Here is a 14,860-nt window from a genome sequence, read left to right on the forward strand (position 1 = left end):
TGATAGAGCTATAGAGGACGTAGAGAGGATGATTTCTAACCCCACGACAATTCTGGTCCTAATGAGGAAAAAATGACTTAGAAACTTTGTATAAAGAGTATTTATACATTTCATAACTGTAAGGTCTTTATCTTACTATAGAAAGTGCTTCGAAGCAACTGCTGTTTTGATTTGGTGCTATAACTCATAGGTAAACTCAGGCTATTATTTGTTTAGTAGAAATATCAAGCACCCTAAAAAACACTGAAAGTAAAACCTAATTTATCAGTCACAAAACTTCCATGCATAATGCTGCAAACATCTGTGCCTGAGTTGAGCGTGTAAACCTACTTTCACAGTCCTGCTCATCAGAGTGATCAGCACAGTCCAATTCACCATTGCAGCGTCTTTGAGCATCAATGCAGCCTCCTTTGTCACATCGGAACTGGTATGCAGAACAGATGGGACAGTTGTCTTCATCACTGCCATCTTCACATTCTGGAAAGCCGTCGCAACGCCAGGCCATAGGAATGCAATCAATCTCCCCTGTGGAGCAGGTGAATTGCTCTGTTGAGCAGGTAGGCGGCTCTGAGAAAAAACAGAGAAGACAACATATAAGGAAGAGAATGAAGAAGAGAGACAAGTCACAATTATCTGTGGAAGGGAGAAGCACTGAACTTTAGATTAGACCCATCGACTAAGAGGGACAAAACCTAAACAACAGGAGTGAACATGCATGCAAATGTATATACAGTGTATGTACAGTGTGTCATTAGACATTTAAACATTCCTATAAATAACCTCTGTTACTGTTAGAGTAATTACAACCAGCATTGCTTCCTCTCTGCTGCCTGTATTAATCTGTTGTGCAACAGTATAACTAAAACACAAAGAGTTCTTGAATTGGAGTTTTAGAAGAAAAAGCCTTGAATGTCCTTGTTCTTCTGAAACTCAATCAGATATGCAGGTCGGACATGTCTGCTTCTCTGAATTCTCCACCCAGAAATGAAAAGGCACTTGAGTGCTGTTGCTGTGTTGCTCACCTCCACAGTGCAGCAGGTCCTGCAGCAACACCAGGTGCATGGGACAGGAGCAGCGAGGTGTTCCATCACCCTTAGCAATGCAGATGTGAGAACAGCCCCCATTGTCACGAGAACATGGGTGGGACGCTGTAGAAAGAAAAACAGCCATTGATACAAAGGCCAAACCATAAAGCCACACTAATATAGCTAATAGTTCTGTGGGAAAGATCTGTACCAAACTCCTGTGGGTCGATCTCTTCCACAGCGTGGATGGAGGTAAGGTATGATATCCGTCCCTGTATGCGTGTGCGCCCATCTCCAGTAAGTTTGTCCACTCTTTCAATCATCTGCTGCTGACGGTCAATCCAGTACAGATGGTCACCCAGCACTGTCAGCCCCATAGGCTGGAGAATGTTTGAGTCCTGTAGGACAATGCGATTTGCTCCTGGGATAGTTGCAATGATATAATAAGAACAAGAAAATAGTTTTTCCTGGTGATGATAATTGAGAATTTGTAAAATCCAACAACCCTACGTTGTTTTTTCCTCACTTCTCTAAATAAAAATATTGATTAACAACAACTCATTGGCACCAAACTAAATGTGTCAGTGTCTCTGGTGGACAACCTCAGGGATGGGAACAGTAAGCTTGGAGTAATAACCACTTATGTGATATATTTGAGCAATGTAAATGAAGCCTATGCATAAGTTCAATAAGGAACATCTGTAATCATTCATCTGCCTGCTTTCCTGGGTGTTCATCTGCTTTTCTGTTATAAACACAACTACCGCATTCCCACACCGTCAATCACAATACTGACAACATTACTCTACTCGCCCGCCTTGTTTGAGCCAATGGCGCATGGTTTAAATCTGTGCTCTCCCTCATTCTCCCTTTCTGACTTTTCGTGCAGCCCCATCTGCACCTCAGACACCTCAGCCAGCGCTCTATCCAAGCCTCAGTCTTCATCTTCACCACCACCAGCGCCTAGACTCCAGGGGGCCCTGTCCTAAATCCAATCATCACTGGGATTTTGTTTTGCCATGATGGGTCATCTGGGTCTAATTGCCAAATACATGAATTTCTCTATCTCAATAAATCATGTTCACTACTTCCAAATGATCTCTCCTTGTTTCATATTTTTTCATATTTCTATTATATTTTCAATATTTACTGTGAGGCAGTATTTGAGTCATATTCTGGCACTGTTCTTTGTTTTATCCAAATGTGTATGAAAACATTTCTTTCATATAAATTACTTCTTTTTATGGTGACTCACCTGTCAGGTCACTGCTCTCAATGCGTTTAAGGTCAGCATCAACCCAGAATAGTTTTCCCAGCTTATTGTCGAGTGCCAGAGCTACTGGTCTGATGAGACCAGTGGTGAACAAAGACTCCCTCTCTGTCCCATCCAAACTGGCACCTTCAATCTTAGCTGAGCGCTCCTGCACTGTGGTGAAATACATGTACCTGTAGAAGTGGACATGTGTCAGCAGGGTACAACTCAAGTTTATTAATAAAGCACCTTTGACAGACCTGAAGTCTCAAAGCACTATATAGCAAAATAAATAAAAAATAGGGATAATCATAATAAATTGTAATAAACACAGTTAATACTGATATAAAAACAAGGTTAAACAGAATAAAATAGAATAAAAGAAAACTGATCATTTAAAACAGTTAAAATGAATTTAAGGAGTGTACAGAGGAAGCTAAATAAAGTTGGAGTTGGAAACTCGTCCAACGCCCAAAGTGCTAAAGACTGAAAGGCTCTATTTCCTCACTCTTCATTGTCATACGAGGAAAAGCCAATTGATTCTGAGCTTGCAACTGAAGACTGCGAGCAGAATTGTGTTGGAAGGAAATGTAAGAGTGGACTTAGTAAAAAGTGGTAGAATTCTGCCCATGGCATTTTGTATAGCCAGGAGGTGAGAAAGAGGTGATTTATCTAAGCAGGTAAACAGAACCGCGGAGTTACAAATGCAAGAGCAATTTTCTCCTATTCAACCAAAAAACTACAGCTCTCAATTTAGAAAATCTCCTTAATTGGAAAATGAGTATGAATCAAATGTCACATGCAAGTCAAAGCCCAAAGAGGAACCAAATATTATATTACATTATATAACCAAAATTATGACTGGTGGACTTTCCTTGGCTGATTTGTGAATGTAGTTCGGGAAGAACAATAATCATGGTCTCTTGGTATTTTAAAAACGAGACTGAAAATGCCCCAAATCAGCAATTTGCATGATAAAACTCTGAATTGACTTCACAGAACTTTTTCCTCAAAATTTGCTTATAAACAGCATGTTTGAAATAGCCTGCCAACAGAAATGGCAAGAAAATGAGCATTTTTGAGTAACCATTTTCCTCTGTAACTGATGATTAAATGCAGAGAGGTGTACTGTCTAAGGGAAGCGTGTATAATGGAAATGGTCCTAGCATGGAAGCCTGTAGGACTTAACGTGTGTGTTAAGAGGACTCTCATCTCTCAGGACTTTCATTCATTGTATTATGAAGCACTTTGTGATTTTTATCTGTGAAAAGCGCTACATAAATAAATTTTACTTACTTACTCCATTTACATGGTGGAGTCTATTACATAGATATGATTAAAACCACTGAAGGACCGTTGACACCCACAGCATGCTCTAATCGCTGTAATAAACTATTATGGTCAACAGTACTGCCCCGAGGTTTATAGCAGGACAAGCACAGAGATGTACTGTGATGAGCTCTGAAACCTGACTCTCTTCAAATAAACTCTCTCTACAGATGATTAGTTAGCTCCTTTACAACCATATACTCCAGAAATACTCCTGAACTTTACAATTGGAGATTAGCTTACAATTAGTTAAGATAACTGTCAAGTGATGGCTTTTAAGTAATGGTTTAACCTCTGCCAGCTAGAACCATCAATCTTTCCAACTGAGCTTAGAAGAATCACTGTCACAAAAATGAGCTTACCCTTTCTCAGCATTGACCACAATGGCCCTTGGCTTGTCTGTGTCATCCTTGATGACCACGCCCACAGTGTGACCATCCATCCTCTTGACGTTGATGGTGTTGGTTGTCTCACAGGTCCAGTAGATGTTCCGACTATAGGGATCCAGGCTCAGGTCATGAAGCTGGTTGTCCACTGGTTGAGCAGTGCTGCTCACTATCATTGACGACTGAAAACAAACACAGTAAGGTCATAAGGTCAACATTTGACCTGTTCTGACATTCACTTTGAGTCACATGAAGCATGAAAATAATATAATAAAAAGGTCTTAATCATGGTCCTATTCTAATTTCTAAGTCAATGTTTATTTATCCTGTTTTCCACAAAAACACCCAATGGTGTCAAATGCTGTGAGTATGTGTTTTAAGAGGGTGATGTGGATGTACCATGGCCCCATCATCTCTGGCTCTGCGTATATTCTGTCGCCCATCGAGCCAGTACACCAGTCGTTCCACCGGGTCATAGCTGACAGCTCGAACATTTCTCATTACATGGATAGGAAGGATGATGTCGGGACTCTGCTCTCCTAAAACCATTCTGCTGATACTAGCCTTTTGACTGAAGAGCAGGAAACTTGAAGGAGCTGCAGACAGAGAAACAACAGAGAGGGGTGTGGGATTTACAGGGTGAACAAATGTAGAGAGAGGGTGTGTCTGGTGAAAAGACTCCATGTTCTCTCTGGCAAAAGGAAGCTGAAGTTTTCTCACACTCACGCACACACACACACTAGAGGAGCTACACTCATGGGAAACAACTAAAGTATGTTGGCTTTCACAGTCTTTCTGTTGGCTGTTGAGAAAGAAGCGGTCGAGGTTAATCGTTTTACCTTCAGTCATTTCTGTTCCATTTGTCCTAACTGTAGGCGCATAGTCGTATAACACCAGCAACTATTTTAATGATCATATTTTTCATTGACACTCTGTTCAAGCCACTAGCCTGCACTCTCTCTTACTTGTGTATATGTGTGATTCCCATCAGCTGTACTTACAGCTACAGTTTCGTCCATCTGGGTTCAAGGTGTAGTGGGAGGCACACCGGCACTGGGCACCAGCAGGAGTGGCCAGGCAGAGGTGGGCACAGTTGCCGTTGTTGTGTGTGCACTCATTAGTGCCATCCTGGCGAGAAGAGTGGAAGACCAGGATGTCTAGCATCAGCTCAAGCTGGCCCTGAGGAAACAGTGCGTTAAAGCTCAGCAGTTTCAGATGGAATATGAAGGGACCAACAAAAAGTTAGCAATGCCAAAAAACAAATACACTAGTTCAATGCACAACAGTAAAAATGAGATTACATTTCCTTATTAGGAATACAAAAAAATAGGTCTTAAAATGACCCGTGTCCAAGTATATGCAGGTCATGTGGAAAAAAAACAAAACAACTGAGCACAAATTAGCAACCAGTTGTTAAACATATGACTGAAACTTGGTATAATGTGGGAAAATATTTAAAAGAAATAGAAAGTATCTAGTGAGAAGATTTTAAAGTACAAACATGGAATAGAACAGAATAGAATATAATAGAACAGCTCTACCCATGAGGTTATTTGAGAAGGCTTGTGGATCTGGATGTGGAAAGTGGACTGGCTTAGTTTGATGTAAACTGTGGCTTTTAATAAATGGGTCAGAGTGTTGTTTAGTTTCTTTTCATTCCAGTTGTTTGGTTCTTGTCTGTTTGTGTTGTCTTGGTTATATAATAAATTATTATATTAGTGTAAAAAATGAACACATTGTTTATATAAATAAAGTGGTTTCATACCTGCAGCACCACAGTACGGTTGTATCCGCTGCGTTTGTCTGCACGTTCAATACTACGCAGATTAAAATCAGTCCAATAGATAAAATCGCGGTATTGTGTGAGACCAAAGGGATGAGGGAGGTCGTCTACTATGATCTCTCTCTGAAGGCCTGCAGAAGATATGACAACATTTTTACATCTACTCAAGAGTTCTTCAACTTTCCATTATGTCATGCTCCAAACATCAAACAACGTCCACTATCTCTAAAGACTTGTTTACAAATAAGAATACTTTTTAAAACCACCATTCAGCCCAGCAGATAGCTCTGAAAGTTAATTTGTTTTATACTGGGTGTCTTTTCTGACTCAACCCCAAAGGGGATTTGCATCTCTGGCTAGAATCACTGGAGACCTTGAATTGGGACAACACAGGAAAACTCATAAAAGCCCTAAAATCAATACTTTTTTCTTTTTGCTGTAAGAATTTCTTGTGTAAATTCACCAAGCAGCCTTATGGATTAGACAGGAAAAAACTAACAGACTATAAGACAAATTCTTTAGTTTGCAATGTGCCTAAGGGAATTACATACATATAATTGTATGTATGTATCTGTATATCGGTAAAATTCTCCACTGGCCCTGAAGATGAAGTGAAACTTTCTGTGCATATACAAAAGCATTTTACTCTGTGCAATATCCCACAAAGTCTGTAGCAGCTACTGGAATTCAGTGGCTGCCAACCAAAAACAAATTGTCTAGAAAAAGCTAGTGACTAATCTTTTGCTTTTAAAATTACTAACACATAAACAATTGTAAAGTTGTGTCCAGCAGGCTCTAAAAATACAATTCTGAATATGAGGAGGAAAACAAATTGATGAGTTGACCCATTCAACAAGTATTGGAAAATATGGTCATTTTCTTAATTCCTGGTCACTCCACAGTCCTGCCACTTTCTGTCTTTGCAAGTTTTCTAGTGAAGCACTGCCAAGTGTTTAGGACGAAACCCACACAGGCACAGTGCAAACACGCAAACTACACATAAAAAGGCCTTAGGTAACACTGATATTTAAACAAGGCATTTCTTGGCAACTGTGCTACTTTGCTAGTTTCCCCCTGGTCTGCCCCACCCTCAACAGTTTCTTTTGTTGTACTCATGTTCCTACTAGGTCGTCTATCTAACTTTATGGACTGGTTTTTGGACTTTGCCCTTTGCTTGCCACATTCCTGCTACAGTGTATTTTTGCTGACTATTGAAAGTTCAAGTCCTTGTTCCCGTGAATCATTAAGTTAAGTTAAGTTCTTGGTGTGTGTTTTCAAACCTTGCATGTTGGTGCTTTCAATCATGCATGTGTCTAGGTCAGTCCAGTAGAGACGATGGTCTACATAGTCAATGGTCAGTCCATTGGCACGGCCCACTTTATCCACCAAGGTTGTGATGGTGTTGCCATCCATGTAGGCTCTGGCTATGCGTGGCCGACCTCCCCACTCTGTCCAGTACATGTAGCTGCAGACAGAAAGAACTGTTATGCCTTGTGATACACATGACCAAGGTAATCACATCTGAACGTAAAAGGATGTAAAAGGTTTTGGTGGTTTTATTAAAATCTGTTTCTTTTTGTTTTTTGGGTACATTATTTATCTAACTGGCTAATCTAATCCAAACAGGGAACACGCTTCCACTTTCCACTTCCACTGATCATGGAATGACATCAGCTGGCTCCAGGCAAGTGTGTTGAAAGGTCTGGCCCATGACAGCATGAAGACATCACCAAGTGTGTAGCAACTTGGCATGCTGACACACGTACTTAACAATCAAACAGAAAGATTCACACAGGCACATCAGTATGTTTTGGGGTGATCTGCATACAATGTAATAATTAGAGATGGACCGATCCGATATTACGTATCGGTATCGGTCCGATACTGACCCAAATTACTGGATCGGATATCGGAGAGAAATAAAAAATGTAATCCGATCCATTAAATATCAAAAAAGCATCTCACAAAACTTGCTACACAGCGTAATTCGTCTCATAACCGTAGCAGTAGCAGCAGTGTGCATCACGTGATAGAGCGGCTGTGTGTATTTGTAGCCTAGCTAGCAAACCAGCATTTCATCTCGAGGAAGTTTTCCCAGAGAGAAGTAAAGCAAGTGTGTAAGTTCATCTCTGAATGTCTGTAAAGCTTATGGAGCGACTGTCTCTCTCTCTCTCTCTCTCTCTCTCTCTCTCTCTCTCTCTCTCTCTCTCTCCTGCTGCTACTTCAATCGTGAAACTGATTAATGATCAGCTGATCGGCTTTTCTGTCGCGTCTCTCTTCTTAGTTTTTGGCCCACTTCTCACCAGAAAGAGGAAACCAGCGGCTGAACAACAGCAGCACGTTTAAGCTTGATAATCTGTTGTTAGAATTTATTTAATATTACTTTCTACACCAGGATCTTTTTCTATGCAGCTGACGGCTGGTAACTGTGCAGGGGCGGATCTAGCAAAGTTTAGCCAGGGGGGCCGATAGGGCATGAACAGGGAAAAGGGGGCACTAAGACATACTTTTCTTTCTTATTCTCATTTAAAATGTCTAGCTTTTAATAAATAATTATCTGACTCTTACACCCAAAGTTTTAATCTGATGTAAAATATATAGAAGTCCATTACTGTATATAGTAACTGTTAAGTCTAATATACCCTAGTAAGCTATACTACTTTTTCCTTTGGGAAGGTACCATCTGTGCAGTCTGCAGTTCTGTTGAAGAAAGATGTTGAATCTATTTAATTATTCTTGAAAAATAATTTATTTCTGTGCATTTTCCCCCTGGACCAAATAAAATTTGATTACAATCGATTAAGCATCATGAGGTGGGGGGTGGTTCCCTATTTTTTTTTTTGCTGGGAGTTTGCAACCCTATTAGTTAGGTTGCTTAATATTTCTGCTAAGTACTCTTTAAAATACCAGAATAGGGAGGATGGAGCAGGTTTAAGGTTATTAGTTTGATCAGTATTGCTGAACTATGAAATATTTTGGGCGCAGTGTATTTTTTACATACAGGTATAACAGAATAGCTTTAGTGTTGTTATTTATTTAAACTTGAGTATGAACTTATACAAAATGCAGCAAGATATTAAAAAAAACGTTTTATTGATTAAAAAACACACTATATTGGATTCATATCGGTATCGGCAGATATCCAAATTTATGATATCGGTATCGGTATCGGACATAAAAAAGTGGTATCGTGCCATCTCTAGTAATAATGCAAGGTTTGTTAATAAAAAGGTTTAACAGCACCATCCCTCACAAACTGAAGGTAACTGAGGAGAAGGCAGTGGGATGCAAATGTTGTTTTATTCTACTGTCCATTTGTTTGATGACATACATTCGTCTCACACACATATTCATTAATAAAATGTAGAAAATCAAATGACAGACTTTTCTGCAGATTGTATAGATAGATAGATAGGCCACAGGCACCTGGTAAGGCCCCTGTACTATGAGATAGTGGAGGAATTTTTATATCCACAGCAGTGAACTGGGCCAATATATCAGGTATTTTTAAAACTGTATGGTCTTACCCATTGGCTGGGTCCAGTGCTAGTGATCGTGGGTTGTCCAATGATCGAGGATTGTCAAGATCCTTACAGACCAGAACCTGTCGATACTGGCCATCCAACCGGGCCACTTCAATGCGGTTAGTGCCTGTATCTGCCCAGTAAATGTTATGACCCATCCAGTCAACTGCCATGCCTTCTGGGTAGTCCAGCCCAAACTCTATAATGTGTTCTACAGAGCTGCCATTCATGTAGGCTCTGCTGATTGTCTGGCAGGAAAACGAGCAGAGAGGAAAATAAAAGATAGACAACAGGAAAGAAAAAGAGCAAATTCTCCTTTAACTGATAGAAGTGAAGAATTCCCAGTTTCTCTTAATCTGATGCAAAAAAAACCCTAACACATCAGGACATTTCTGTTGCAAAACATACCTTTGCCTGTATGTCTGTCCAATATATTCTTCTTTCATAGACATAAACATCAAGAGCAGAGGCCTCTTTAACTCCTGTCACAGGAATGACCACATCATTGCTGTTGGTACCTAAAGAAATACTCCTGATGTTGTCCCTGAGGAGAAAACAACACGAAAGAATCCCTAAAATTCCCATGCAAGTTACATTCTCACCTTCAAGGCTGATGGTGAAACAAGCCTGAGGTCAAAGTCTTCCAAGATCAAGTCAAGTCCAAGGTGACAAAAGTTAAAAATCAAACAACGAAAGAATGAAACAAAATAAAACTTCAAACTTATGTCCTACTGTTGTTCAAGGTGCACTACAACAGTATGAAACTCCTATTTCTCAGGTTTGTATTTTGAGACATTTACAAAAACACGAGATAATAAAATGCAAGAGTATAAATGTGGGGTGCATTTAGACAATTATAGAACCTGGTAAGGACCAGATGATTTTTTTATTGTGACCTGATACACAAAAAAAATTAGTACTCAGTATTGTGTTCACCGTCTCTAATGGCAAGTAGTTGTGGATGGAGCGCTCACATCAGGCCAACAAACAGTCCACTACCATTTGATACAGTGAAACGTCCTCCCCACTGATGCATGCATGTTGTGATAGCTGCTCTAGCCTCACTGTGTTAGAACCATTTGTTAATACTAAAACTATAAAAAGTAAGAGGTTACAGTTGGACAGTGCTTAACAGTGTAGGAAAAACCTTATGACACTTCAGGGGAAAAAAGAAAAAATCAGCTGAATTAGTTTGAAACCTAATACTGTAGCATGAGGTCTGCACAGACTGCCAAGAAGTAGCCACTTTAGTCCTCCTTCAGATGGCGCATTCAGGCACACCACTGAGTGTGGTTCACCCTCATTTTGAAAGCACTCGCATTCCAAGACACAGTGAAGTTAGACGTATAAAAACAGAACAAAACAGATCCGAAGCATTAAAATAAACTGCATCCATTGTGTAGACAGCTGGATTGATTTAAACTGACGTGTATCTCTTCCTTCAAATACAGAAAAGAATGAAAAATGCAGCTGTTATAAGCTTGTATAGTCAGAATTACTGACACAGATTGACACACAGCAAAGTCAAAGCACCTACTAGACTAAACCATGTCTGAGATAGCAGACACTTTCTCAGGACTGAAGCCTAAACCCAAGCTGAAGTACTACAGTCAGGTAAGGATCACCTATGCCATTCATGTTTGTGAGCTTTTCCTGTTTTTTTTGTCATTTATTTTTGACATAATAATAACAGAATGACTGTAATATGCACTAGTTGCAGATAACAAGAGCGGCAAGGCATTTCATGCTATTGATTGAAAGGCGGACAGACCTATTAGTGAAGAGCAGGAAGGCCTCGGGCACCACACAGGTCTGGAGGTCTGAGAGGAGCTCCATCCCCATTGGACAGGCACAGCTGACAGCCTGCTGACGCCAGAAACACAGATGGCTACATCCACCATTATCACCAGCACAGCCATTTGTACCTAAAAGAAAAAAACACGTTTTTTTATATGCCATTTGATATTTTTTTCTAAGTTCCGCTTTGTTGCTGCATGTACAGAACTCAGAGGAAAATAAGCTTACTCACCAAAGGTCTCTGTCACTTTAGTTGCCTTCAGCCCCATTAAATCTGGCAGCTGATCGATAATGATCTCTCGTACAGCTGTGGTTTTGTGGACCCTCTCAATGCTCCGTCTCTGCCAGTCAGTCCAGTAGATATAATCCCCCAATAGAGTAAAACCAAAGATATGAGGCAGCTTGTCCTCTAGTAGAGTCTGTCGGTTACTACCATCCACACTTATCACCTGAAACAGAAACAGAAATGATGGTCGGAAAAAAGCGCTGATTGAAAGCTCAGCTTCTTTAATCCATCATTACAGTTGTCATCATCCTAACCTATAGTTAGTTTTTATAGATTAAAGGTGAAAATATAGTCTATGTCCATGTTTTAACTAAATGTAAAACACACAAATGATATAGATTAAAGAATTTGGTCCATATAAAACCATCAACCATTCACCAAAGTGTTGCCAAGCAGAATAATTAGTTAAAGAGGTTTGAAGAGCGGGATTTGAGTTTGACACGTTGTAGCAGCCAAAGAAAACACTGCTGGCAAGGTGAAACCCTTCCTGCTCCTAACAATATGGTGACACGTCACGTGTGTGTGTGTGTGTGTGTGTGTGTGTGTGTGTGTGTGTGTGTGTGTGTGTGTGTGTGTGTGTGTGTGTGTTGCTATAAGCAGAAATTGAGAGCTACAATTGACAAGGCTGCAATTAGAACTTGTGTCCAACCCTCCTCCTCACCGCCTGTGCTATTACTGGACTGGCCTCAGCTGAAATAGACACGGGGTTTTATTTTAGACACACTACAGTCATTTGCAGTCTACATGAAGGTTTGCGAGCGTGTGTGTGTGCATGTGTGTCTGGTCACATGTTAACTACAAGGTCTCTAATGTGCCATGGTAGACATTTTGCGAACTATGAGCATGGTGGACAGATATATAAAAAATGAGTGCTGGGAAGCAGTTTAGCATAGTAGAGTAAAGCCTGGAGCTGGGGAGGGATCTACCGTTTTCAATATAACTGAAGAGATTATAATAGGCTATTGTTAATGCCAAGTTGTAGCACAAAGAAAATGATCTATGTTGAGACTGAAGGCCAGCTTATGAAAGGTAACTGCTGTTCTGGTATGTACTTTCTTACTACAGCCTAGGCCACACAGTATTAAGTACTGGGGAGTACATGGCCGTGTTCACACTTCCGTTTACACTAAGCATTTGTTTTCACAACAAAATCCAGTATAACAGAGGAACATACTGCACTTTCTAATTAATTACAAGCAAGCAAAAAGTTTACAGTTCACTGGTTTCTAAATGGGGTCCAGGTATGCTGTGGGATTTTGGAACAACCGTACATTATTGCAACATACAGCTGCACAAAACTTTGGGAATGATTTATTAATTCACATTTCCCCTAACTAACCACCAGTGCAGATCACCAACCACCAGTCTAATGACTTTAACTGGACCAGTAATGCTTACAAGCACGCAGGCTAGATTAGAGTAAGGGTAAATACGGCCTCAGTCCATGGCCTAAAGACTGGTTGGCGACGCCCAAACAATCTATGGTTGCCAGGAAAAAGAGTGTATTCCCTGAAAGGTTGGTTGATCGCTTTCCCAAGTAGTAAACTTCAGTTTAATTCAGTTTTTTATACAGCGTCAAATAACAACAAAGTCGCCTTGAGGCACTTTCAATTCCAACAGAACAAAAATTTTACTGTGAAGGTTAACGTTCTCGGTTTACAGTTTGGATAGCACTTGCACAGTTTCTGCACATATTGGCTAAAGTAACATCAGACACCTAACAAGAAAACACTTTAAACAGAAACCTTTTTGTTTAAAAGTGTGTTGCATCTCAACTGGAGGCAGCAAGACTGTGTTGATTTGTGTGAACATGCATAATAAGGCAGTGGAAGCAAAGTATTTACTACAGGACGACTGACATTCTTGCAAAAATAATTGCTAGGTTGTGCTTGATCAAGATGAAGCAGAGAGGCTGTCAAAAACTTATTGTCAGATCACACAGGAACACATTTGGGGGCTGATATATGTGCAGGTGTACCCTCTGGTGTACCTTCAGCTCAAGTTTAAAAATCTCTGGCTGAAATGACACTAACATGATCATTTTACTGTTCATCATTGGATTAGCCATCAATAATTCTAATTTCACATCAATAATTCAACATTTGTCAGACTCCAAACTGAAAATAAGGAGTACAGACTATATGATACATTGACTGAAAAACTTGCTACAAATTTGAATTAAATTTAGTCGTCAGTATTGCCTTTCAGCTCCTGCTTTTATATATATTTCGAACACAAGAAAAAAGCAGAATTAGAATGAGTGTTTTGCTGTGATGGGCATCTGTTTAATGAATACTCATTTAAATATCCATTCACAGGCCGAGGGGGTGAGCAAACAGAAATAAATAGAACATTCACTTTAATGGGCCTCTGATCCAAGGCAGGCTCCTAACCCCTCCACAAAAAAACCTATTCATTTATCACTGTGAAACAATTAGACATGGACATCCCAGTGAAAAGATGGCAGAGAGACTCCCTTTATCTCCCCTCTCGTCCTCTCTTACTCACTCTTTCTTTCCACTGACTTTTTCAGGAAGAATTATGCACTGGGAATGTGATTTTTTTCTCTCATCTTTTTCATTTTGGGTGTGAGAATGTCGCTTTTCTTGATGGACGTCCGGGGGGGGGGGGGGGGGGGGGGGGGGGGTGGGAAGAGGGGGCAAAAGAAAGCTTGCGGAAAAGTAACAAGGTCTCATCAAGCACACAGTGAGACATCAGACCATCGGATGGTTCACAGACGCTCACACGTGTATTTTCTCTGATAAACATAAAGACAGACCCAGGATGAATAGAATCTACACAAAAAACCAAAGAAGCCACAAAGCTTATACCAATCACAAACCTTACCACAAAAGCTTTGACACAAGCAGTGTTTTCCATAGGCAAAAAAAAACTACCAATGCATTCACTGTAAATGTCTGGTCCAACATTGATGCTGATGTGAAAAAAAAACTGCCAGGAAAACAGAAACACTAAAGGAAAAAGCAAGAGTGATTTTAACGATAAAGACTTCCTTACATATGTCATCAGCACTTCTGTGACTGGATAGTTTCCCTGAGCGCAGTGTTGCTTGATCGTAATTAATTAATTAATTTACACTTGCGTTCACATAAAATACTGATTGTCTAATGTTTTCTGATTTGTATGATCTGATTTTTTTCCCCCCAACATAGTAGAAATGAGCACATTTGACTTCACTCTAGTTTTAAGCCTTAATTTCTTTAGTCTGGTAAAATAATCTTTACTAATACGATCCATATACTGTCTTATTCCAAAGCTTTTCATTCCAACTTTTGGCATATACCTAGCTATTAGAAGTTCCACTACACTGAACTACACACATAAGAAAACCAGATTATAAAGACTTTGACAGGAATACATAAGAATATTTATCAGTCAGATGTTCAATATGATGCCCTCACTGGAAAGCATGATGTACCATGTTTCTATCTATTCTAACACTTTATGCACACATCTG

General features: G+C 39.9%; 1 protein-coding gene and 1 long non-coding RNA gene across 2 annotated transcripts in view; one reads left to right on the plus strand and one right to left on the minus strand.

Annotated features, from left to right (window-relative positions):
* Window positions 1-14,860, plus strand: part of LOC146514938 (uncharacterized) — a 170,211-nt gene that overhangs the window by 50,494 nt on the left and 104,857 nt on the right. The gene's annotated exons all lie outside the window — the stretch shown is intronic.
* The window catches only part of lrp5 (low density lipoprotein receptor-related protein 5), a 48,592-nt gene that overhangs the window by 4,794 nt on the left and 28,938 nt on the right, over window positions 1-14,860 (minus strand). Inside the window, exons 12-24 of the mRNA XM_085167204.1 lie at window positions 11,329-11,545; window positions 11,071-11,224; window positions 9,708-9,843; window positions 9,303-9,547; window positions 7,056-7,240; window positions 5,758-5,906; window positions 4,994-5,171; window positions 4,392-4,588; window positions 3,969-4,174; window positions 2,281-2,471; window positions 1,237-1,446; window positions 1,023-1,148; window positions 331-567 (exon numbers count right to left, since the gene is read on the minus strand). Of these exons, the coding sequence (XP_085023330.1) occupies window positions 331-567; window positions 1,023-1,148; window positions 1,237-1,446; window positions 2,281-2,471; window positions 3,969-4,174; window positions 4,392-4,588; window positions 4,994-5,171; window positions 5,758-5,906; window positions 7,056-7,240; window positions 9,303-9,547; window positions 9,708-9,843; window positions 11,071-11,224; window positions 11,329-11,545 (2,431 nt within the window). The remainder of the gene's footprint in view (window positions 1-330; window positions 568-1,022; window positions 1,149-1,236; window positions 1,447-2,280; window positions 2,472-3,968; window positions 4,175-4,391; window positions 4,589-4,993; window positions 5,172-5,757; window positions 5,907-7,055; window positions 7,241-9,302; window positions 9,548-9,707; window positions 9,844-11,070; window positions 11,225-11,328; window positions 11,546-14,860) is intronic.

Source organism: Neolamprologus multifasciatus, chromosome 7 (assembly GCF_963576455.1).
Source record: "Neolamprologus multifasciatus chromosome 7, fNeoMul1.2, whole genome shotgun sequence".
Classification (NCBI taxonomy): domain Eukaryota; kingdom Metazoa; phylum Chordata; class Actinopteri; order Cichliformes; family Cichlidae; genus Neolamprologus; species Neolamprologus multifasciatus.